The following is a 27,838-nucleotide window of genomic DNA, read 5'->3' on the forward strand; positions in this document are numbered from 1 at the left end:
ATGGGCCACTTGCTGTGCCTTCTTGCTCTGAGCTCACTGGCACTCGGCTATGCCATTGGTAAGTACTGCATTTTGCTCACACACTAGAAATATCAGTTTGGGTGTGATTGATGTGCCACGTTTAAGTATGTGCGCGCGTGTGTGTTGTCAAAACTAAGGGTGTGGCACATGCTGGGGTGGGGGGGGGTAGTGATGGTTGGGGGGACTGATTAAAATTTCATGATTGTTGTTTTAGACAAGGCAGGTAGCAGGAGGACTTCGATTTTCTCTGAGATGCCCTTTTCCATTGGAGCTCTTTACACTGAAATTCACCATTCCCATGAATGATAGATGGCAATGAGGTGCAGCCTTTGCTGAAATTAACAGGCTCTGCCAAAGTACTGAAATGTGCAGTCATGCATAGTTAGAGCCCCCTGGGCACAACACATTTTACGAGAAAGCTGTTCATTATCTGTCGATGGTGGGCTGAATAACACTCACGCACGCGCACACACACTTACAGTATGCACCTGCTTCAACACATCCATGTGCAGGCACACGTATACACATATGCACGCACACACACACACACACACCCACCCGCGCGCGCACACACACACACACACACACACACACACACACACACACACACACACACACACACACACACACACACACACACACACACACACACACACACACACACACACACACACACACACACACACGATTGAGCAAGCATGAAAGCAAGGTAGCAGAGAATAAACTTTCATGTCAAAGATAGACTCAAAAGCTCAAAAGTATACACGCATTTTCAAAAACACGCACACACGAACACACACACACACACACACACACACACACACACACACACACACACACACACACACACACACACACACACACACACACACACACACACACACACACAGATCTTAAGTGCTGCTCTCAGTCTGCCTCACTGTTAGAATCAGAAGACAACAATAACACTGTTTGACTTGGAATCTCCGTTCCACGGTCGATGGGGAAACATTCAGAAAGGTTTGGAAAAAATGTGTCTCTTTATAATTACATGTTTTGGAATTGCAGCAATATGCTTGAATGACATTTTTCATGAGAGTAGGAGACAGAGAGAGTGGAATGACAAAACGGTCGCAAAAGCCCATAGCAGCAGCAGCCTGCTTTACGCAGATGCTATATACATCATTGAGCCAAGGTGCACTACATCTCAATTGTACACAACACCCCCTTGTGTATACCATACGTGCACGCATGCATAAATGCATACCTGTGCATTTTTGAGGCACTCATACACTACACAGACCATGTGCATCTGAAAGACGAGCTCAATTTATTGTGGATGATGGATGGATCTTCTATACCTGGAGAATAGAATACTATGCCACACAAATATATTACCAATATTTCTCAAACTGTAGTTTTGCTTTCAACAGCCCAGTCCAGACAGGTCTCTCTGTCTCTCCTGCTTTTTAGTAAACACAAAATACATTTTCAAGTGGGTCACCAATTTCATCCAGCAGGAGAGAGTACCCATTTATCAGTTTAAATGTTATAGTTTTCCAATAAAAATGTTGTCTGATCATTTATTTATTTAATCACTTCCAATTTTACTTGTTTGTCTTGTATCCTGTATAAGATCTCTCTCCTGATGAAATTGGTGTCTACAGTTGTGAGTTAAAGCCTTGGGTTTTGGGGAATAAACCTGCTAATGACTACTCAGGAATTGTGCTTTGTGGATTAGAGACACGATTTCAAAATATTTTAATTAAGACAATTTCTGATTCCCTTTTCTTTATTGTTTGCCTCAATTCTCTCTGTCTTTCTCTCTCTCTCTCTGCCCCCTCCCCCCTCTCTCTCTCTGAATTTATTGTGTCATTCTAGTTTGTTTTAATTTATAATTGGACCACAGTATGTGTTTTTTTTTTTTTTGTCAAATAAAATGAAATGAAAACAATAATGGAATTGTGAAACCTAGCGTTATTGGAGCAATGGAGCTGTTGTTGAGCTATTGAGATTAACATTTTCTCTCCCACCTCTCTCCAGTCCATACACTTCCTCTCCAAAGTAGCCTTCGCTCCTCTCTCATCTTCCTTGTTTAATCTCCCCCTTCAAGAAACTCAATTATCCGTTTCTTTCTCACTCTTTCCATTTTACCCCCCTTTATCCACTCCCCCTCTAATCCTGACATCTCCCTGCTCTCCACCTGTTGCCCCCACCTTAATCATCACATTCTCCTCCTCTCGCTGCACCTAAAGGTGTTCTCACCATTCTCCTTCCCTCCCTCTTCTCCTCTTCAGAAGAACAGTGTTGTTGAACTTGTGTGTTTCTCACCTGTGTCTCTTTCTCATGCTCTTTGTCTCTCTTCTCTCTACTTTTGCTTGATCTTCATCCCCCAAATTTGGATTGCCAACTGGACGTTCAAAAACGGAAATCTTAATTGCAATCTATTGAAGCTCATCGCTGAGAACCAGCCGGGTGGCTTGTTGTTGTTTTTTTGACCAGCTGTTTTGCTGTGTTGCCAGGCGGAGATGTGTGCGTGTCTGGTCATGACAGTGGGCCGGTGTTTGAGGAGCAGCCAACTGGTCTGGTTTACCCAGAAGGCCTGAGTGAGGGCAAGGTCACACTCAGTTGTCAAGCCAGAGCCAGCCCTGCTGCCACCTATAGGTCAGTAATGCACTCATACACGCACGCACACGCACACACACACACACACACACACACACACACACACACACACACACACACACACACACACACACACACACACACACACACACACACACACACACACACACACACACACACACAATGCTCAGTAATATCCTCAGACTTCATTGTTCATTTAGAGCTGCACTCTATAACCTTCATGTCCTTCCGGGGTCCTCATGCAAGGCCTGAAATATTTACCACTGAGCACAAATAGCACGCCTGCTTGCTCAGGGGAGTTATTGAATTTAGACCTTCAGGCAATACCTCTTCTCAACCAGTAGTGGTCCTGCCAGACCACATGATATACAGTACATTTCTCAATAGAAGAGCAGGGAGACCAAATACAACCACCGCAGTTGTGTTGGTTATATTGTGTTGTATTAACATACTCTACCATATATATTGGTCAAAATAACTTAAAGATGGTACAGGTTCATTTGGGTAGGGCTGAAGAATTAATTGAAAGATAATAAAAATAGCAAAGAAGGGGGGTTCCAAAATGGACTTTAAAAAAGTTATTCTAGACAAGGTCACAGACAGTTGTCAAGCCACTCAGTTGTCTGCTCGTTTCTAAGGCCTTTCAGAAGTTCCTCATATCAGAAGGCATCAAACAGGTGTCCTTGCCCTAAAGCATAATTTATGGGGATTTATAATTTCATCTGTGAATGTATACTAAAGGACCTATGTTTTTGCATGTGTGGCACACTTTCAAGAAATCGTATACTGTATAGTGTATACAATACTGTTTCTTGTATTGTATACTGTTTCTTGTCCTTCCATGAAGCCATTGTTTTCCATTATACTGCAGAGACTTGAAACTTGCTTGAAATCAGTAATCCAACACAGTTAACCTTACCTCACCTTTATTTTAGTTAAGTTATTGTTTTAATGCAGTTGAAGGTGTGGATTGAGTCTTGCCAAAATAGTACCTGGAAAAAAGCTTATTTTATGAATGAAATCCCATGACAATGTCCATGACTGCATTATGTTGATATGAATATTAGCTGTAGAAGCAGGTAATTTTAAGTTTGACCTACATTATACAGTATGGGGAATCTGCTAATTGTTAAAAAATAAAAATGATAACAATAATAATAATAAAACAAAACATAATTGTGCAGCGTGCACCCTTGCACCCTTCTTTGTGTTCCAGGTGGCGTGTGAATGGCACTGAGGTCCCGCTGGGGTTGGATCCTCGCTACACTCTGGTCGCTGGAACCCTGGTGATCAGCAACCCTCAACATGACAAAGACGCAGGGTCCTACCAGTGTTTGGCCATCAACCGCTGTGGCACCATCATCAGCCGTGCTGCCAACCTTAAATTTGGCTGTAAGTGAGAACAGGTGGTGGGGGTCATCTTAATTTTTTTCCAGCATTGACCTGTTTGGACTTGTGTTAATGGACCATTATTGTGTAGTGGAGGCACCTGATGATTTTTTGTCCATGTCAATAACTGGTTTCAGTCACTTAAGGATCTGAGCCTGTTTTATCGATTTGTGTTGTAAATCAACTTTGAACATTGTCAATAATACACTGTTAATGATTTTCCTTGCAAATGCATGTGATTGCTTTCTTAATATTCACATCATTATTTTCTTCTCAGTTCTTAATCTATGTTCTCTATCTTCAGACCTCCATGACTTCCCTCCAGACACCAGGAGTCCCCAGACAGCATATGAGGGTGTGGGGACCTTCCTGGCCTGTCAGCCCCCTCCCCATTACCCAGGTACTGTGTGAGCTGTCCACTGCGTCCACAGCTTAATAATAGCTCATGTATGTGAAATAAACAATTCTATCAGCCTAATAATCACATTGAACCGTTCGTGACACCTAAGAGCACCATTGGACACCTCTGTAAGACTCATACAATACCATTGGATTGTTCTACATTAGTTGTACAATAATTCTCTCCTGTTCTCCTCCAGCATTGTCCTACCGCTGGTTCATTAATGAGTTTCCCAACTTCATCAAACCGGTGGACGGCAGGTGGTTTGTCTCCCAGGTAACAGGGAACCTGTACCTGGCGAAGGCGGAGCCTAATGACACGGGAAACTACTTCTGCTTCACCACCATCAACCTGGACATCAGCACCAAGAGCACGTTCAGCAAGGCCAACCAGCTCACTGTCATGGCAGACGGTACGGGACTGCGTGTGTGTGTGTGTGTGTGTGTGTGTGTGTGTGTGTGTGTGTGTGTGTAGTTGTTAGTGATTTTTTGTTAGTGGTTTTTTCATGACCCGCCCCGCCGCGCCCTGCCACGGAACCCAACCCGCCTCAACCCGCCCCGCGAACCCATATATAAATCTATGCGGGCGGGTTGAGCCCCGTGGGTCGTACCTATAATTCTGTAAAATCAGGTTAGAAAATACACCCCAAATGTATTCAAACTGTTTTATTGTTATTATTCTCATTCTTATTAGGAATAAAGACAAAACAAGAGCATGTGATTTTTTTATTATTTTTTTGCGTGTGAGAGCGGCTGACCCGCTCACCCGCAGCCCGCATAATTGCCTCTGAAATCCTGACTCGACCACCCGCGCCGCGGGTCGGTCGCTCATCACTAGTAGTTGTATCACAACATTAAAACCCACATACAGTAAGTTCAACCGCTGAAACAATTGTATTTTCTGTTGTGAGTCATAGATGATTTTCACAAACACAAAGCAAGCCAGTGCAAAGACTTTCGAGTGGATGGATAAGATAAGATCAATTTAAAAAAAGATGGATAACTTTAAAAGAGTGCCTATCAATCCTACCCAGTTGTTGTTGTTGGTAGTGAAGAAATAAACTGGGTCGTTATCAAGGACCTTGCAGAATAAACCCCATCTCACAGACCAAATAGACAGAGATTTTTAGACACCATGATTATTTCAGACGGCCTGGCAGGAGACTGTTTTGTATTCAGTAATGATATCGTCGCTTTCAGGCAGAAACCTTGTACCTCCATATTTCATATTTTTATATTTTTTTCATAAATGAATGCCGTAGCCTATTTTATTATACTTGTCTTTTCAAGGCAGCCTTAAAAGAGTCCAGTGTTGGAGCATGGCAAATCTCCATTGGGAGAGAGTTCCACAGGGTGGGGGGCTGCCACACTGAAGGCTCTGTCCCCCAAGGTTTGCTTGGCTGCTTTGGGGGCAGAGAGGAGGTCCAAGTCTGTGGAGCCAGGGCAAATGGAAATATTGGGATGCCAGGTTGAAAGTTTGATAAATATTCAACCAATGAAAAGTATTACTAGCCAAGCCAGTGCCTTTATTCTAAAATAGTGAGCCAAATCCTGTGGGAGTTACCAATCTCACGTGATCACAGTGAGAGAGTTCTAGAAGCCAGAGATGTTGCTCATGTCAATTCAGGAGTATTAAGAGTCGTTAATGAAGTCGCTAATTCAGTTTGTTTGAGCCTGCTCCAAACTAGAGTGTCTGTGTGCGTCAATGGCCATTAACTACACACTATTATTTGTTGAGCTGTGTGTGTTGCTGCAAAGGAGAGCAGTAAAAGAGAAAAACCCATTATCAAGCTTCTTTTTGTCCTTCCTATTAGGTGTGTCTGGCTGACACACCTGGATGAACCTGGATGAACAAAATCAGCATCCAGATTCATCATAGCTATATTCCCTCCACTACAGCAGTACATTGTATCCATTGGAACACAGGTTATTTTTTCCATTTCATGAAAAGTAATAGTTTTGAACATACAAGGTTTCCGCACGACAGCGACGATAATACAGAGAGTCAGACAGCAAACTAATCTGGTAGAAGGACAAGGACAAGCCTCTATCTTCTGCAGAGTCATAGCCTACTACATCTAGAAACAGAAACATGTTATCAGTAGAGAGGACAAAGTACTGACTTGAAAACTATCACTCACGTATGATGAGAATGTTGCTGAACAGAAAATTGGTTGTTCCAGATAAAGATCTCATTTAACAATGAGTCATGTACCCAACAGTATATTAGAATGACCTTTTCCACTGAATCGTGGTGACAAATGCTTCTCATAAAACTGGAGCATTACAGTGTTAATAACTGCTGACTTGTCGGGATATGAATGCACAAGATACCCTTTTTTCAACCCTCCAGTAGTAATCTACAGTATATTACATTTACAACCCGACCGTGATTTCATAAGTAACGTTATACATTTCCTTCACAATAGCAAATCCCAGGAAGTCAGCTCCGAGCATCAAAGTGCGTTTCCCGGCAGAGACCTATGCACTCGCAGGACACACCGCCCAGTTAGAGTGCTATGCCTATGGAAAGTAAGTTCTTGGTCCAAGCATGTTAGAAATCACGGTATAATGTGATGTATAAAGTTAACTTGGTTGTCTTTTAGGTTTTAGTAGTACTTAAATGTCTGTTTTTATCTCGTACCTTTTTTGTTTTTCACTGTGTTTCTCTTTCACTCTAAATCCCACCATTTCATTAAACCATCTTTTTGTCAAACCCTTTGCTTACCTTTATTCTGCATATTATCTACTATTCTCTCCCTCACAATCCATCCATCCCACCCACCATTTTCCCAAACCCTTCACGCCATAGTCCAATCCCAAAGCTGCGTTGGAGGAAGGTGGATGGCTTGCTCCCTGCCAAGACAGGGGCCAGCGCAGAGAGCCCCATCCTCACCCTGCCTGAACTGTCGTTTGACGATGAGGGCGTGTACGAGTGCGAAGCTTACAACTCAGAGGGCAGTGACATGCACCAGGGGCGCATCACTGTGCAAGGTGGGCCGAGAACGTCAACATGCATTGATTGCATTCACAGGCACATTTATAAATAATTTTACACATTTCCAGCTACAGTACATGTCATTCTCCATCGACTCCTACAGTATAAATCTTACAGTTACTGTCAATGTTAAGGTAACATCTTAGTAGTTGGATGGAAAATACAGGCTGTGCACAGACTTTTTGGTGCCCTACTGTCAAACACGTGTGCTGTGCATGGGATGGATATGCTAGGCATGTCCTAAAGCCAGACTAACTAGCTTTGTATTGAATGAGAGCTACGCAGTGAGCAACTGTGGTTCGGTTCAGCAAGAGAGAAATGAATTATAGAAATATAGGCATAAAAAAAGCACTTTGTCCTATGAAGACAATCGGGCAGATGCTCGGGCACTACTGGTTAGCTCCTGTGTGCACAGGCCTGCCTGACACAATAAACCAAATGATGGATCCAAAACATGGATTTCTTTTTGATCTTCTCCATTTTCTTCCAAATTTTGTCATTGCCAATTCCCCATGTGTACTGTGTGGTCCCTGACGTTGCCAGCCCACCCACTGTTGGGCTGGGTAGGGTGTAGACAATCCTGTGCCTAATCCGATATGCATGGAGCTGCCAGCTGCAGCTTTTCATCATAATACCCAAGGTGCCCGACCAAACAGCAGGGGTCGCTAATGCAGTGACAAGGACATGGTCCCTTGCCAGTTTCCCACCCGCAAACACTGCCAGATGTGTTTGTTGTGGCCAAGCGGGAGGCACCGCTGTATTATACCTCTATACCCACAGTCTCCCCCAAAACATGGATTTTCCTATGAAAGGGCGGCCCATAGACCCCATATCAAGACACTTTATGCACTTTATACAGTTTCCTCAATCTCCCATCAAGTGTGCAGTTGTGTTGGGACAGGGTATCAAATGGCTACCTCGTTTTCGTGTTCATAATACCATTCAGTGACCTGTAGATGGTGGCATTGTCATGCTGGAAGAGATTAGCTCATCTAGATAGTCAATGCTCTTTTTCAGAATTGCCCTACTTCACACTCCCATAGTTGCACCTAACCCTAACCCTGCCTAATGCAAGCACAGTCTTATATTGTTAAACTGCGGTTCTGCAAGGGATAATTGACGGCGAGCCGGTCATTGTTGAGAAATAAACCCAGACAGGGTGATTAGACCCTGACACGATAGCGGAGGGGTCTAATCACCCTGAAGGTTACGGAAAAAATCAAGCAGCACAGCAGGCTACTGGGCCACCCCACTTGGTTGGCCTTTACTATATGTTGAGGTTGGGTGGGCCTAAACATTGCACATTACCCTTAAACTTGAATATGCTCTGTACAGTATATTTTATTCATTAAGGTGTTGCCTTTATCTTGGCAGTTAAATCTCTCTCTCTCTCTCTCTCTCTCTCTCTCTCTCTCTCTCTCTCTCTCTCTCTCTCTCTCTCTCTCTCTCTCTCTCTCTCTCTCCCACACTTGTCTCGTCCCTCAGCCCAGCCAGATTGGCTGCAGGTGATGAGTGACTCTGAGGTGGAGATCAGCTCGGAGCTCCACTGGAGCTGTGTTGCTGCTGGCAAACCGCGGCCCTCCGTACGCTGGCTAGGCAACGGGCAGCCCCTCAGCACACAGGTAGCACACATTCCTACATATATAGTACACATGCACACAGCCTCAATAGTAAACTTAGTAAGGCTTATGCCATTTGTAATCACATCATTCTATTTTCTCATTTGTGATTTTGTGCACAGACACACACACACACACACACACACACACACACACACACACACACACACACACACACACACACACACACACACACACACACACACACGGTGCAGTTGTGTTGAAGTTTGTCTGTCTATTTGTCATGTTTTCATCTTCTTCACTTCCTTCTACCTCTGACACCAGGACCGAGTGGAGGTGAATGGGGGTCGCCTAAAGATTAATAACTTGGCCCTGGAGGATTCTGGGATGTACCAGTGTGTAGCTGAGAACAAACACGGCACCATCTACTCCAATGCCGAGCTCAGAGTCCAAGGTAGGTGAGCAGGGTTGGATGGACTGCAGTGAGTAAACATTGAATACACGTACCAGGTAATGACAACCCGAGTCAGGCATCAGAGCCTATATGGTATGGGACCAGCTCCAGCCACCCCCCCCTACATTTTTTATCAGTGAAAGAAATAAAAAACAATAATGCAAAGAAGAGTTGGACAGCTGACAGCCCCCTCTCCCATCTCTCTTCTCTCTCATTATCCATCCATTTTCCAGTCCAGGCCCCAGACTTCAGGTTGAACCCAGTGAGGAAGCTGGTACCTGCCGCCCGGGGGGGTCAGGTAATGATGGAATGTCGACCTCGGGCCGCCCCGAAACCTACCCTGTTCTGGAGCCGTGGCACAGAGCTGCTCATCAACAGCAGCAGGTATTGTGCTGTATGCCCATAGCGATTTTTTGATTGTGGTTGGGTTTTTGATAAGAAAATGAGCTGTAATTAGTAATAATCACGTTTTTGAACAGTCTTGTGTTTTTAACACATCAACAAGATAATCTTCACAAATCAACACACAATATGTGGGCAGTGTAGTTGTAGTGTATGTACAGTACCTCAATTATTAATTCAGATGTTTCTCATTGTATTTAGAGGTATCTACTGTACAGTACATTAACAATAAAACAACAACAATACCCCATGTTTAAATAAAGAGAGTCAATATCTTTACTTAATCAGTGATAACATTTAAAGGAACGGTTCATTAAATTATAGAGAATAATGTTTTGGGTTTTCTTTTGTAGTTGTTTTTTAAGTGGATGTACTGCATTTTGGAATGAAACCCATCATATTGTTCATGTCATTTCTAATGCTTATTGGATGGATGCATAACCATCATAAATGGAAAAATACGGTATGGTGCTTCAGTGTAAACTTTTGAATTCATTCTTATCCTATGACTGTGAAATCTCCTTTTAAGGGCAGCAGTTTGAAAGTAAGGTTTGAAATGACACTATTTTGTACTATATCCCATATAGTTACTATAATTACACACTCATGCAATTCTAGCTTCACTCCTTATTCAGCACTCTACACGGACACATCTGTTGGCCTGGGCCCTCCTATACTGACAAAATGCTGTTGCAAGAATATGTTCATTAAGCTGTTCTTGTACCTTCATAAAGCTATCCATCATACAGTTATTCATATTCATCTCAGTTCTCTATAGTTTATTCGCATAATTTACACAGGTGCCTGTAGATACTGTCCAAATGTATTATTACTGAGCTCATTGCCTTAGATTCGCTCCAGGCAAACTAAAATAAACATAAGCCTAACTCTTTGCCCTGTCTAGCCTTAAGTGATAGACAGCCCAAGCTAACCTTGGCTATAGATTCTACATGACTTGAGAGAAAATTTAACAAAACTACTAAAAATTCAACTGCTACCAAATGTTGAGAGATTTAGAAAATGCTAGATATTTGTAACTTGGAAACTAGATCAAAAGCAGCTTCTGTATATCAAAGGGCCCTATTACCATTGATTTCATCAGCTTTATAAAAGGTGATCTCACCCAAACTATGTAAAACGATATCAAAGGCTAACAGCTTCTGCAAAACCCTATACAGTACGAGAGGAGAGGTCTATCAGTTTGAGCTATATTAATGACTTAACCACATGAACCCTAGCGTCCCCATTCTGGGGGGGGGCGAACATTCGGCGAAAATAGCCGATTTGCATTGTGAGCTCGTGGATTGCAATTTTCGCCAAAGAGATTTGGTGTAGAGGGAAAGAAGGATCACACCAAGTATAGAGCCCTGGGAGACCCTGGTAAAATATAGTGTTTAAGTGGTTAATGACTTTTGCCAACCGTATCAATTTCTTTATTGTACACAGTAAAATCCCTAGTGTTAAATTATATATAGTAATTTGGAGGACCCTTGTGGGTCTATTTGGTTGTTGTTGTATTCTATGTAAGTATATGACCAGCTACAGTACACATGTCCAGCATGTACAGTAGCTGGACTAACATACTGTACTGTAGCCAATTTGGGATAAATCTGATTCTTCTTCAGCAGTGAATAGGTTTACCTATACCTACACTTCTCTTTGTTATGTTATTTTCTATGACAGTGCACTCCGATTCTATGACTGAACAGTGTGTAGTAAGTGTTTTTAATGCACTTAATAATAAAGTTATATGTGGACCTATGTTTTTTCAAGTGCTTGAATCAGTCCATATGTCAATGCCTGATTGTAAAACAAAATGATAAAAACAGAAATATATATATTTTTTTGCACAAAAAGAAACATGACCAATTGAAAATAATCAGTACTCAACAAAGGTCTGTATTGTTATTAGATCCATACACCCGCTGATCATGACAAATTCCCAATTTGAAAATGCTTCTCTGGACATTTTTGGAAACTTGTCTTTGCCAGGGTGACGGTGACTCAAGATGGGGTTCTGTGGATCCATAACATCAGCAGAGCTGACGAGGGCAAATACACCTGCTTTGCTGAAAACTACTTGGGCAAAGCAAACAGCACTGGACACCTGTCTGTTAGAGGTTAGATGCCGCACGCACGCACGCACGCACGCACGCACGCACGCACGCACGCACGCACGCACGCACGCACGCACGCACGCACGCACGCACGCACGCACGCACGCACGCACGCACGCACGCACGCACGCACGCACGCACGCACGCACGCACGCACGCACGCACGCACGCACACAGGTTAATACCCTAACCCCTATATCTTATTAATTGTAACCCTAACTCTAAATATATATTATATATATATAATATTTGCCATTTTATAAGAACAATTCATGAAATCCTGACTTTTTGGGGTGTTAGGATCAGAGAGTAGAGCGTCCTACTCCACACTCACAAAGTTGTTCTTAACTCTCCATTCTACTGCTGCACAGCAATTCTCTTCTGCTCCTAGATCCCCCTCCCGCTCTCAGTGCTCACTGTGAAAAAAAAAAGAAGTTGCATTGCATTATGCTGTGTTTTAGTTTCAGCATAATTAAACTCGTAGTGCCATTTGGAGGCCCATTTCTCCACAATGTGCTCATTCGACATGAACACTTACCCTATAATCACAGTGTCCAACCGTGACTATAGACTACCTCCTGATAGGTGCTCTTAAGCACCATGGACAGAAACACTGTTGCAAAAGGCAAGCCATTCAAGTTCTAAACCCTATTATTATGTCTTACTTGCACGCCGTGTTGTGCAGCACGATGCAATGTGAGCTTTGTACAGTAGATCAGCTATTTTCAGTATGCGACACCAGCATGCAACTAAATATAAATCAGGCTTCAAGCTATAGTTTTTTACTAAGGGTTGTAGGCTTTAGTTTTTTAATAATACTGACAAAAACAATCTTGTGGGCTAATAACCTTGCCCACTCTCTGTTTTTTTTATTTATTTATTCCTCTCTCGCTCAGGCTAGGGCAATGTCTAGTGGGGACACTAGGTCCATGTTTTATGGTTTTACTATCCTCATGGTCCCTACAAAGCTAGTAAAGCATGCACGCACGTAGGCAGGCAGGCAGGCACGCGCACACGCACACACACACACACACACACACACACACACACACACACACACACACACACACACACACACACACACACACACACACACACACACACACACACACACACACAAATCATACCACCATCTCTTACCCCCCACCTATCTATTTGTGTCCAGATGCCACCAAGATCACCCTGGCCCCTTCCAATGCTGACATTAATCAGGGGGACAATGTCACGTTGCAGTGCCATGCGGCCCACGACCCCACCATGGACCTGACCTTCACCTGGGCCCACAATGGAGTCCTGTTGGACCTGGAGGATCCTGCTGGACCATTCCATCGTGTGCAAATAGTGAGTTGTCATAATATATGATGGACTGTACTACTCTAGTCTAGAGGAAAGGGTTTTTCTGGGATGATAATTTCAGGATTGCGTTGGGACTGTGCCACATGGACAGATGGAGTAAGCAGACTTCTGTGGGAATGAGGCACTTCTTTAGGAGGACTTTGGTCACTGGTTGGAGTGAGGCACAATATTGATAGTGAAATGTACTGTACTGTACTACGGTTGAAGTAGACTCCATGCAATAACACCCCTGATTGGAGGGTGGGAGTCATTGTGAACCGTACCACTGTAGAAGTGAGGGTTTTAACAGACTAAGGATTTGTTTAGTCGAATCTAATTGGCGACTAATTGCCAATAGTCGACTGGCAGTCGACTAATATATATATATATATATATATATATATATATATATATATATATTTTTTTTTTAGGGCCAAAATACATTTTATTTCAAAGGGCCAAGTCTACACAGTTTGTTTTGTGTCTACAGCAGAGTTTCTAGTGTCTCTATCTCTCTCTGGAAGAGGTTGCACATGAACTCTGCAGCCGCACTGAGGCGCTCCAACACAAACAATACCAATACAAAGACGAGGAATAAGAAGAGTAAAGTGGAAGTTACGTGTGGTTGCAGGTGTAGACTTGGCCAAAAAACAATTAAAAACATTTTTGGCATTTTTTCCGACTAGATTCGACTAAGAGACACGCAGTCGACTCTGACCCCCCGCGACTAACCAGTCGACTAGTCGACTTAGTCGAGGTCAGGCCTAGAAATAGCCTTTACTTACTTCTCTTATGTGGATTGTTTTGCTTGTCTTCACTCTGTCCCTTTTTGTCTGTGTGCCTTCAGAAGGAGACCATAGGTGACCTGTTGATTGTGAATTGCCAGCTGAGCCAGGCAGGACTGTACTCCTGTACGGCTCAGACGGTGGTGGACAGCTCTTCGGCTTCAGCCAAACTGGTGGTCCGAGGTAAGGCAGACCCTTTACCAATGGTGCAAAGTAACCAAGTACATTTACTAAAGTACTGTACTTAAGTACAATGTGCAGGTATTTTTACTTCACTGGAGTATTTCCAATTTTCAATACTTTTACTTCTACTCCACTACATCTCAGAGGCAAATATTGTAATTTTACTCCACCACAATTATTTGAAAACTTTAGTTACTAGTTACTTTGCATTATTATATTATAAAACATACATCAACCACTTTTTCCTATTTTATACATCTATACGATCTACAAGCTCACAACGCGTCGCACGCGTTGTGAGCTGCTATTTTCAAACATTTTAGTACTGTACTTTTACTTTTGGTACTTTAAGTATATTTTGATGCAAATACTTTTGTACTTTTACTCAAGTAACACTTTGAACACAGGCCTTTTACTTAACAGAGTATTTTTATATTGTGGTTTTGCTACTTTTACTTCCACCACTGACAGATACAGTGAATAAGCAAATGCGTCTGTCTATTTTTGTGATCTTATGCAGTAACGTTTTGGCATTGTGCACGTCTGTGTGTGTGTGTGTGTGTGTGTGTGTGTGTGTGTGTGTGTGTGTGTGTGTGTGTGTGGTGTGTGTGTGTGTGTGTGTGTGTGTGTGTGTGTGTGTGTGTGTGTGTAGGCCCTCCAGGACCCCCTGGAGGACTGGTGGTAAAGAACGTTGCGGAGTCGTCAGTGGAGCTCAGGTGGAGTCGCGGCTATGACAACCACAGTCCCATTGGGAGATATGTCATCATGGGACGGTCATCACTTTCATCCGAGTGGAAGAGGATGAGAACAGGTGTGTGTGTGTGTGTGTGTGTGTGTGTGCGTACACACATGCATGGTGTATGTCTATGTCCGAATCAGACTGCATTCCTACTAGTACTGTAACTGCAGGTGTGAGTTAGTGTGCTTAATGTGTGTCTCCCCCCCCATCCGTTAGATCCTGTTAACATCGAGGGCAATGCAGAGTCAGCCCGTGTGATTGGACTGATGCCCTGGATGGACTATGAGTTCCAGGTCATCGCCAGCAACATCCTGGGCAGCGGAGAGCCCAGCATGCCCTCACACACCGTCCGTACACAGCAAGCAGGTGAGGGAACCGTGGAAATAAGGATGTGACACTGTGTGGTGCTTGTAATCTCCGCTCTCTTTTAACCACATATACTGTACCCTAGTGTCCGTATTCGGGGCATGTCATAATAGGTGAACATTCCGCCAAAACATCAGATTTACAAGCTCACAAAGAAACGACTGTCTTTCTCAGACTTAAGAAAGAATGATACTGTAATAAGCTTTGGTCAAGTGGACTGAGTTCATCAAATGACTACAGTCAGATTTTTGGTGATAATATTAGCACATTTTAAAAGAAGAGAATTGGATGTAAAGAGGTATTTATTTATTTATGTTTTGGTCGTTATTTGGCTTTATTCTCTGTAGTCTGTAAGTACTTTGTGGGTTTGAAAGTACACAAGGAAAATTTTAAACTTTTGGAAAAGGCTGTATGTTTAATGTTATATATATGTATATATATATATATATATATATATATATATATATATATATATATATATATATATATATATATATATATATATATATAACATAGCATTCTATTGGATACTTGTATGATGTATTTAAATGATAAAATTAAGGAACACATTGATTTTCCCCCCCTGCAGCAGACAGCGATGCAAAGTTATTGAGTCAGTATCAAAGTGTATTCAAATGGTATCGAATGTAAAATGCTTTCCTCTGTATTATACAGTACTAGAGGTTTGAGTCTAACACCTACATCGCACAGACAATCCGACCAATATTGTCTGGGCATATCGGGTTTGTTTATGATTTGTCTGAGTCATAGTGAAATGCCTCTTATATGGGTGTATCGGGTTTGTTTGTTGTTAATATGTATATAAAAGAGTCAGAGTGACGTGGCCTCTAGTACCCAATGGCTGAGAGAAGTAATGTCCTTCGTAAAATTAGAAAGGATAAGATATTCTACCAGAGGTAATCTAACTACATTTCATAAGAAATGGGATCCTTTCCTGACATTTTTTAACTATCTAATCCCCATGCACTTGCAGAATGACCGAGCCCCCCCCCTCTCTTCCCCTCTCCTTCTTTCCCCCTCTACCTCCTTTCCTATATCTCTCTTTCTATTTGGTCTTTGTTTTTATACTCTTTGTTCTAAAAAGCAAAATTATGTACCATGCTCTTTTTCTTGTTATTTTAATTGTTCCTTTTTCTGATGTCTGTTATGTTTGTTTGTTTAAAAAAAAAGAGAAAACATTTAAGGAAGTAGGCAAGACTAATGACCATATGCTGACAATTTTCATTTCATGTATGCTTAAAACAAGCTTGATATATACGATCAGACTGAACGAAATGACTTTGTACCTAACTTTCAATAAAAATATTAATGAAAAAAAAAGAGTGACGTGGCCGTGGTCCGCCGGCCCGCTCTCCCAGTAGCCAATCTTATTTTTGTACAGGAAGCAGAATTTGGGGTTGAATATCTTTTTAATATACTGTCTGTTGGCCAAACATATGGTTTTATATTTGTGCACACACATTATCTCTACCTTAGGTCCCACAGTGGCCCCAAGTGGACTAGGAGGAGGAGGAGGGGACCGCAATGAGCTCATCATCACTTGGACGGTGAGTGTATCAGAAGGTGTCAGCATGAGTCTGAATCAGTGGAGCGTGGCATTGTGAAATGTACCATGTTAATAGCTCCTCAGAAAAATCTAAACTTATTTTACGTTTTCCTGAATCCCCCAGACGATGGCCAGAGAGTACCAAAACGGGGATGGCTTCGGCTACATACTGTCATTTAAGAAGAAGGACGACCTGACGTGGACGGTGGTATCTGTTCCCCATGTGGAGTCGTCACGATACGTCTACTCCAACCAGAGCCTGTCACCTTACACCCCCTTTGAAGTGAAGATCAAAGCCTACAACCGCAAGGGCGAGGGTCCCTTTAGCCAGATCGCTGTGGTGCATTCAGCTGAGGAGGGTAAGTAAGCAGAGAAGACGAGATCAACTTTGGAGTTACTGTAACTTGTCGACTTCAGTGGGTCCTGTGTATAGTACCTATTATGTGGGAGTTTGCAGGGGTTACGTATTTCATACAGAATCATTAAGCACCTATTTGTTGCGTGCAGTGTTTAGGAACACCATAAGAGGGCATCCACCACATAGAGAGGACAACCACAGTCATGAATACGTTGTCAGTGTAATACCAGTGGCACAACATGTCAGGGCCCAGATTTATTGAATTGTACATTTTTTTAATTCACAAGAGATTCTGCACACAGTGGAGAAAATCAGCATTTATTGTGTAACAGTTTACTGGGAAAAAAAATGTAAAAATTACTGTGCTTTAATAGATGACATTTCATACCTTGTGATGAAGATCTAAAAATGTCTGCGGCTCTGGTAGAACACCCTGTGACTCACTTAGTTTGAGAGCCATTTGAATTATTATCCTTCATGATGATTCATGAGTACTACAGTACTGACCTCTTCCATAGTATGCTATGGGCCCTATCTTGCGCCCAAGTCGCGCTACCCACTATTTGGGGATTTAGCATCGTCTAAGGGGCGTTCCTGTGGCAGTGTTGAAATCTTGCGCCACCAGCCTTATCCCTAAAACACCTGTGCTACCCCTTACATTATGCATAGGTGTGGTTTTTTGATTGATTGAAAATGTTATTAGGCAAAATAATGTAAAACAACACAGTTATATTTATAATACTTTTATATTTTTGGTTTGGGCGTTACATTAATAAAACCAATCAGTGTGCCAGGTGCCATTGCCTTTAAGAGCCAGCTGCGCTATGCATTATCTCCAGTGCTATCGTAGACTCTCTCCCTGTCTACCCATGTAGAGGCAGACCGACATTGATTGCCTTGGAATAAAATAATATTTGATACATAGAATTATCACTCACATATTGCTGGTTATAGATAACTTTAAATTACAGCAATTGCTTGTGTTCTGGATTAATTAAACTGAATGGTCTGGTGTGGTTAAAGCAAACGCAGATCAAACGACATTGACACATAAACTGAACTAACAGTCACACTTTTGTGGATTACACTCACATTGTAATGACTCTCACATTCACAATCACTTAATTCAGAAGTGCCGCTGTTTAGCTCTCCAGCGACTGGCACTGCGCAGCACAAATCATTGTCTTTGAATAGACTAAAATCGTATTGAAGAGAGAGAGAGAAAGAGGGAAAAAAACACTCCATGACCGCATTTCTAGGCAAGACACTGCGGCCGGTAAACTTGTATTTTATTTCATAGGTTTAATGAAGGAATAATGTCTTTGAAATGCCACATAAATTGTGAGTGAAATATGAGTCTTTCAGATTGGCTCTGGTATCTTGCATGCATGCCCAATGTGCACCTGGCCGAGTCCCAACATTTCCATTGCAGAAACAACCAAACGGATAAGGCATAGCGGGTGGTCTGAGGACCCGCAATGCGCTTTCCCATACGTGTGTACGCACGATAGCAATTTTAGGGATAGCGCAACAACACGTCCATCAGCCAAATAAGGGAGTCTGCATAATGTCCAGCGGGTAACGCTGCCGTACGATACCGTTTAGGGACAGCGCCAGCTGCCATGTGCGTAATTAACGGATAGTGCATAGCGCCAAGGCATAGCGTGGGGCGCACGATAAGGCCCTATATGTACTGTACTAGTACACCTTCATTCCACGGCTGACCCTTGTCCCCCCCACCCCCAGAGCCCACAGTGGCACCATCCAGTATCAACGCCACAGCCCTGAGTGCCTTCGACATCCAAGTGTCATGGGAGTCTGTCCAGCAGCTCAGTGCCAACGGCATCCTCAGGGGATACGAGGTCTGTGTGAACTTGCCTTTTTGCTTGTCCTCTCGATATACCCTCTTAATTAGTAGTGACTACAATGTAGTGTTTTCTTTCAAAAGTAAACAAACATCTCTTTTTGCAAGCTTTTACTTAGGCTGTATGGTTAATGGGAATACCTTTTATTTGAGAATCCTATCTTATTCCTTTTTATTGTGTTGTTGTTTGATTGTAACCTTATCATCTTTTATGTTTTTATTTATGTAATGCCTAATGTTCCTATCTTGTTTATTTTGAAGCACATTGAGTCTAAGCCTGTTATATAAAATGTGCTACTGTATATAGCTAAACTTAACTTAATTGTATTAAGGTTATTTTCATCACCTCTATTTCATGTTCTTCAGTTACAGTGTATCCTGTCCATATCTTGTTTCCTTTAGAAGTCAACATGATTTGGTGTCAAGGGTAAAGTTCTTAGTTAGGGTAATTTCAAAGGGTAATTTTCAAAACTGGGCCATTTCAAACTGTCTCGCTCCAGTTGACATCAATGCTGTTGACATTACTGCTTTAGGTTTAATTATGGAGGCATCTTTGTGAAGTCTTACCTCATCACTGTTGAGTATTTTGTCCCCCACCTAATAAAATTATTAACAATTTATTAGCTCAATGCCAGGCAGAGACTGGAGCTGTTTATCTTGGGAAAGTTGCTATCAGTGTCTATATCACTATCGCTATCAGTGATAAAAGTTGAGACCACTACCGTATTATCACTATATGAATCTGAGTCAACAAGGTTATATATTTACTTTTACTGCTATTAGATGGAATGTATTTATCAAAGTTTTACTTTCAGTTGGTTGATTTCCAGGAGGTCATTTGGAGGTCATTTGGAATTAGAAAACACATAATGTCTAATTAGTAAATCATTTGATGATTTCTTCTACAGAAGAGGTACAGCTGTCAAGTTTGAAATGAGCAGAATGGTGACAACACGCGTGTATGTTTGTGTACATACATTATAGATCCGCTACTGGCGGCAGCATGAGCGAGAGGCAGCAGCAGACCGAGTGCGCACGGCTGGACTTGAAACGACTGCACGGGTGTCGGGGCTTCGGCCCACTACTCGTTACCATGTGGCTGTGTTGGCTTACAACAGTGCCGGCACTGGACCCGCATCACCACGAGCAACTGTCACCACCAGGAGACCACGTATGTGTGCCCACACACACTCACACACACACACACACACACACACACACACACTGTAATGTAGAAATAGTACTAATAATAAAGTAAAAGTCCGGTATTCAAAATTTACTTGAGTAAAAGTACAAACGTATTGGTATCAAAATATACTTTTAAGTACCAAAAGTAGAAAGTAAGTAATAATAAAAATCTACAAAGTAACTGGTAATTAAAGTTTTGAAATAATTGTAGTGGAGTAGAAGTACAATATTTGCCTCTGAGGTGTAGTGGAGTAGAAGTAAAAGTACAAAAAATTGGAAATACTCCAGTAAAGTAAAAATACCCCAAAAATGTACTTAAGTACAGTACTTGAGTAAATGTACTTAGTTACTTTACACCACTGGAAGGTTCTCGGTTTAATCCCTGGCTCCTCCTGGCTGCATGTGTAAGTGTCCTTGAGCAAGACACTGAACCCCATCTCAAGCCAGACAACTATTGCACAATCGCTGAATGCTGTCTCTAACTACGCCAGAGGTCCTGTTCGGCTGTCGTTTGCGTGCGGGAAAGTGCGGGAAAGTACACCGTTTCCATTCACCCCGACCCTGGGGACTGTAAATAAATTCAGCAGGTCCATTTCCGGATGTTAAATTTTGGGTCTCATTGTCAAGTGTGACGGAACCACTCCTCCCCCTGAAGCTAACTGTGGATGTGGTAACACCATGATGGTCCATTCCTGCTCATGTGGCGGCCTTAGCTATGTTTAATCCGTTGAAACGGACCCCACCCTCCCACAGGGCCCCTGAGTGACAGCATCATGACATCACCACCAAAAATGTATTTCCTGGTAGATAAGGCCGGCAGTGTCACATTGGAGCAGAATTACTACTTAACCTTATTTCTGGAAGAGAAATACACTAGCATGATATTGTTATTGACTATTAGAAATACACAGAATAAACATAATTACTGCTCTACACGTTTATTTACAAACATTCTGATCTGGTATATACAGACTTGAAAGAATAAAGACAAATATACAGACTGCAAATCAATCAATCAATCAATCAATCAATCAATCAATCAATCAATCAATCAATCAATCAATCAATCAATCAATCAATCAATCAATCAATCAATCAATCAATCAATCACCAAGTTAATCACCTGGTCCCCCATTTCAAAACATTCCCCTATGATTGACTGGTGATATACAGTAAATATAATTGACACAAAGAATTACTAACCAGACTTTGTGGATTACAGATTTACAGGGTACATTTGAATGACAGCAATCAGTTCAGAATAAAGTGTGGAATCTTACAAAAATGTGCATGTGCATCGTGCACGCCTGTTGCTGTGTTGAGGATTTTACTGTGTGTCTGACCATGAGGCCGGGCGGGCATGCTCAAACATGTGGTAAGAGCGGCACCGGAGTGGCTTGGACTGGAAGGCAGTCCTCGCTCCGAGGTCCACTCCGACTGTTTTGAAAACTCGCTCCGCGCCTCCTGTCAAAATCTGTCCGCTCTGCTGACCTTCACTCACATCACATGCTCTGGTCCACGTATCTCTGTGGTAGTTATACTTAAACACATTTCTAATTCTATGCCTATCCAACCATTTATGGATATAGTCAATTGAATTATATTATTTGGATATACAGTATAACAGTATTTATGATTTGTTATATCGTATCACTTGTTTCATTGCTTTGCAGGTGAGATTCTTTCTTTTTATAAGCCTGTTTTATTTGTTTTACCTAACGCTAACCCTAACCCTTACCTGCAGTGTCTTTCTGTGTTTCTTTGGAAATTAATAAATTCAACTAAGTGTTTGTTTCCTTCGCAGCTCCAAATCGTCCTCCAGGCAACGTGTCTTGGAGAACAGATGGCTCATGGGTAACAGTGAGGTGGGACCATGTGAAGGCCATGCACAATGAGTCAGCCGTACTAGGCTACAAAGTGAGTGTTGTAGTGTGACTGTACACTATGTGCAGACAAGTCTGAATGCTTTGGAAAATGATTAGCCATCTCAAAATGTATTGAACTAATCACATCTATTACACAATTTACATTTACAATGGTGCCACGATAATGTACTGTATCTGATTTTGTTTTCCTTTTGATAAGTTACAGTGTGCTACTTGTAATCCAAGATAGATATGGCTACCTATCTCATAATCTTATGGGATAAAACTGGTAATAAAGGATGGCAATTTAAGACCCAAAGATAATTTTGGATGAGCTGCACAGTGCACGCCTCATAGTTTGAGGAAAACATGTTGCATCACCCAAAGGTAAAACAAACAGCAATCTGGGAACCCATTCGGTAAAAAAAGAAAAGAAAAACAAAATTGTTAGCAGAATCTGTCTTGAGAGATTAAACAAACAGTGGTCCAATGTTTTCCGAATAGCATCACAACAACACAGGATTTATACTGTAGAGGCAATTTAGAGTTGCATTAATATATAGAGACACATTTTGTCTGATAATATGATTATCATGTTAATAGTTTCTTTATCCACCTCCTCAATGATAGGTTCTGTACAAACATGAGGGCCAGACAGCACTGAAGGTTCTGGACAAGGGAAAGACATCAGTGAGTCTGCCATTGCCTAAAGACAACGGTTACGTAGTGCTGGAGATCCGATCCTGGGGTGAGGGTGGCGATGGAGCAGCGCACGAAACCATTGTGTCCCGTGACTCAGGTGAGAAGCATACATACGTGTACACTTACAGTAAGATTGCAAGAGGGAGGTCTTTAATAATGTAGAAGACATTAAAATAAGTCAGTGAGACAATTTCCAATGAGTCACTAAGGGCATGCTTATTTCATTATGATCTAACTCCAGTGTATTTGTTGAAAGTACTATAAAAGATGTTCTAGTAATAAGCTTTTTCCCACTGAATCTTAACCCATTAAGACTTGGAACGCATCTGTGTCATTTTAGAATTCTTTAGCTATTCAAAAATAGCAGATATACAAGCTCATAGCGCGGCACCGAGTGCCGCGCTATGAGCTTGTAGATCTGCTATTGAAAAATCGTGAAAAAATATTTTTTACATTATTTTCAAAAAACTGTTAGGATTTAGAAAACATTTTTAGAATCGGCCTCAGGTCTTAATGGGTTAATGGTCTTGGCTTCAACAACTTAACATCTGCTGTTGTAGCCATGGAAACCTTTGGCCTGTCAAAAATCTTCCAAGTTGAGCATACATGAATAACAAAACGTACATGTTATGAAATGTATTACCTTACATTACCACACAGCATTTACCTATGCGGTTATTATGATGTATTTCTCTCTTAATCTTGAGGCTGTCAGGAAAAGAGCAGGACACTTTGGCATGTCACATACAGCAACACTTAGCTTGAGTGCTTTTAGCTTTGTACACTTTGCACCTGTACTTAAAGTACTGTGTTATTGCGTACGGGAATGTGAAGGGAATGTTGTCATTAAAAGCGTACAGAGTGTGCTAATATTACTATTCCAAAGGTTAGTTTGGAAGGTTATTATAATACATACACATACCACATACTGTACCTCCACTTGGTCCACTGTTTCCCTAATTCTAAGCGTGAGAATAAATTCTTAGCTCCTTAAATTCAGGTAGTTTCACAGTCACACCACCATTAAACATTGCCCTTAGGTCAACTGTACTAGCTGCAAAGAGAATAACCAGATCTTAAGAATTAATTCAGTCCAAGAGGGGCACATTCACTTTTCATATTGGTGGTGATACGTACATTAGCTGTACAGCCCTTCAGGTCTAATTAGTGGAGGTCAAACTCACTATCACCTGTAGGAATGTTGTACTTCTGACAGCTGCTTAATTCACCGTGGGGCCTTAAGCTCTGTCCTTCAGTCCCAGACAGTGCTCTATTTGACCATGAGCCACCGCACAGGTATTTTGTTCGTGAGTGACAGATGGCCAGAGAGGTCAGATATTCTGTCTTAATTTCCCTCGGGGCTATTACGAGCTGTCAGTCACCACAGTAACATAACTGGCCCTAACAGCCTACACTGCAGGGAAACTATCGAAGAACACTGGGCTGCTAGGCTACTAAGCTGCGGTATAGAAATAATATGTCATGCGTCCAGTCTTCATCTATCAGTCAGTTGTAATTCCTGTTCAGATCCCGGGTGGGAAAAAAAGAAATGATCTCTCACTCTCTCACACTTTTCTTTTTCCCCCCTCCCAGGGACTGGAATGATGGTCCAGAACAAAGCGTGCTCCTCACTGTCCTCCTACCGTGGACTTCTCCTGCTCGCCAGCACAATTTCCCTCACTCTCATTGGCTTATTGGGCCTGTGATCTTCTCTGCCAGACCCCAGGACATTTTTATTTTTCATATTCTAATCCTAGTCGGTCAAAGTCTTATCAACCCTGTGTTCTTTTGGTAGGGGGTGGGTTTCAGCCGGTCAGGTATGGAGGTGCAGCGAGACATGTTGCACCCAAGCACTGAGGGGTGGGATGACAACAATTATTTAAATGTTTGTTTTTATAAGAAAATCAAAGAGGGGCTTTTTAAAAAAAACAAAAAATGTGTCTGTGGGCATTACAAAGGGGGTGTGGGGGGGTTGACTACCTGATTGTGTATTTATGTACTGGTATTTATGTACTGGTGTCAATAGAGACCATGCCTTATGGGGACCATCACATTCGTGGCTAAACGCTTCTCTTGTATCTGTGGCCCTCTGGCTTTTCATACTGTATTTTCCCTGAGTCAACAGCTAACGGTGTAATTTCGGTCGTGTCTCTATCCAGTCAGTGTACATATAAGTGCTACAGTATATATATACAATGGACATTTTAGAGTCGCCCATTCAAGCACTGAGGAACTTTTTATTGTTGAATTTTAGGCTCTATAAATGTCTGTATTTTAGATTGTGTTTTTTGCTTCAAGCTGTATTTACAGCAAAACTACAGAGAAACATGACTGGTCCGAATGATTGTTTACATTTTCTATCATTTAGGTTTTCTTTGAAAGAACTTTGACAGGGGAAGAAGAAAAAAAAGAAAGAAAAAAGTATTTAGAAATTCTTTGTTTACAGTTTGTGTGCCTGGCTGCATCGTTTACATAATTCAGACACAAATCGCTGCTGTCGGGCAGAGAAACCTCATATCTCCATGTTTCAACTTTTTATGTTTTTTTTTGTAAATTAACTACATGTACATCATACATCGTTTTGTGCAAAATTAGTGAAAATAGCTGATCGGCAATTTTTACTATTTTAAAATGTTTTGAAATTAATAATCGAAAAGGAACCGTTTTCGACCTACAAGGTTTCCACCCGACAGAGACTGCAGCCTCATTGTCATGCTGGTTGATAGTACAGAGGTTGATTGTTGAGAAGAGAAGAATAACTACTGATTATCAAAGAGCCGCTCAACAGTGTTCAGTGAGTACAGTGTTATCGCAGTTGTTACAGCCACCATTATCCGGTCAATATATCATCCGTTATGCAATATGCCTTGTTCATTGTTTACATGACATCTAACAACTGGATATTGTCCAGGTTAACAATGGCAGGTGGTGTTCTTCTAGTCCTGATTGTGCTGAGTTGGTCATCCCCAGACAAGGTCCATTCATATCAGCTTTACTCTTGAAGCTCTATTGCAAATTTGTTTTGTTTGTTTTGTTTGTTTTGTTACGCTGTGCTTGTGTTGCTCAGACAATTATTCATACATTCGTCGCTCTCACTTTGGACTTTGTAACAAGCAAAACAAACTGGACACTGAAGTGTATGTAAAATATGTTTTTTGTGGAGGCTTCTCTTCTTTTACTTGGTGTGTTATTGTAATTACTTTGCTGGAATACAATTAGGGTTTGGTTCTCTGGAATATGGTATTGATGGTCATTTTCACCATATTCAATAATTTGTGGTTAAATTAGTGATAATCAGCATCACTTTGTTTTATGGGATATATGAATGATTTTTACCCAAGTTCAACTATTTGCCATTTACCGAGCAACAGTTCTGCCTGCATACCACTTAACTTTTACGATAACACACAGTAAGAGAAAGAAGAGCCAACATCTATCTATCTTCCTTTCTTCCTTTCTTCCTTCCTTCCTTCCTTCCTTCCTTTCTTTCTTTCTTTCTTTCTTTCTTTCTTTCTTTCTTTCTTTCTTTCTTTCTTTCTTTCTTTCTTCATAAATGTGTTTGTATAGGTGTTACACAGATTACTTTGTAAGTGGCAAAGATGGGTGAATGATTGACTGCTTGTTTTTTCTTTTTCACAACATTGCATTTTATTACATCAGAAAATAGTTTAATTACTACAGTATGTTGCACCCATATGCCAAAACTACAGTTTTCATGTTAATGAAATGGGACAGATTTGTCTGCTTTATTTTCAGTAGCTATAGGTGTATCCAAACCAACACAGGATAGAGTACAAAATGAACAAACACAGGGTAGCATGATAAAAGCAGATGTATCATGGATCTCACCTAATAGTTGTAGGGAATACTGTAATTATTGTTGTACACACACATTCTTTCACTAGTGAAATGTACAGATGACAGCCAAATGTTGTATCACCAAGCACTGTATAGGGAGAGACACACAATGTACAATGTCATTGTTGTAGTCTCTGAACAAGTCAGAAAGCCATTGAACAATGTATGTGTTAGTTTTTTTTTAATGCTTATTGTGTATTAATTGTGTTTATTTATTTTTTTATCACTGAAGCTTTCTTATTCAGCCATACAAATCAAAGCAGTTTCGCACCCTGTCTAAAGCCTAATGACTGCTCCATCGTGCTCCAGTGTCACGTGACAAACATAGCAGGTCTACAAGCTTGTAGACCAGCGACACCATCATACAACAGAGTATAAATCAGGCTTCAGGTGACCAGTTACTGATTGTTGACCTTCCAGGGTGAACTTGAAAGTGACTGAAATTGGTTCATCACACACTTCCTGGTCGAAACGAGGAGGCGGTCTTTCATCTGGCAGGGGCTGAAATGCACTGGATAATGCCGTTGCGCCTTTCCAAATGTGTGATTGAATGGAAATGTGAGCGAGGGGGTGGGGGGGGGGATCACTTGTACTGTAAATATTCTTCAATAAACACCATGGGATTGTATTTAAAGAAGACATGCATTTATTATTGTCAGAGTTGTGTCGTTAGGCGCAATAAGTACAAAAGTGTACGTGTGCATGTACACTGTGTGTGTGTGTGTGTGTGTGTGTGTGTGTGTGTGTGTGTGTGTGTGTGTGTGTTCTCCTGTTAATAGATTAACCGCCAACATCGTTTGAAGTGTTTGAAAATATGGCCTGCTTGTATTTACCAATATTCTGTTAGTTGTGAAATAATAATTAAAATGACAGCACCTTTCCCCAAGAAGCCGGTCATATCATTAGCTAATCAGCCATGCAGACTCCCACTACCCTGATTTCTTATCAATTGCACTTTGCCACCAGTTATTAGTCGCTAATAAGGAAAGTATAAATCACAAAGGACAGCAACAGTCTCTGAACTCTCTCTCTCTGTTCTTCTT

The 27,838-nt window shown here is 41.5% G+C and overlaps 1 protein-coding gene across 1 annotated transcript; it reads left to right on the forward strand.

Annotated features, from left to right (window-relative positions):
• Nucleotides 1-24,643, forward strand: cntn2 (contactin 2; the record flags this gene model as incomplete). The annotated part of the gene is made up of 22 exons (XM_080423153.1): nt 1-58; nt 2,523-2,664; nt 3,863-4,038; nt 4,340-4,435; nt 4,635-4,847; nt 6,864-6,966; nt 7,247-7,428; nt 8,918-9,054; nt 9,337-9,466; nt 9,700-9,850; nt 11,861-11,988; nt 13,151-13,326; nt 14,168-14,288; nt 14,941-15,099; nt 15,244-15,393; nt 16,891-16,961; nt 17,085-17,319; nt 19,065-19,180; nt 20,167-20,353; nt 22,175-22,287; nt 22,866-23,034; nt 24,531-24,643. 22 exons carry the CDS (start codon nt 1-3, stop codon nt 24,641-24,643), a joined length of 3,126 nt encoding a protein of 1,041 aa, XP_080279279.1.
• Between the last annotated feature and the right edge of the window lie 3,195 nt (nt 24,644-27,838).

This window comes from Gymnoscopelus braueri (genome assembly GCF_963280865.1).
Source record: "Gymnoscopelus braueri genome assembly, chromosome: 3".
Lineage (NCBI taxonomy): Eukaryota > Metazoa > Chordata > Actinopteri > Myctophiformes > Myctophidae > Gymnoscopelus > Gymnoscopelus braueri.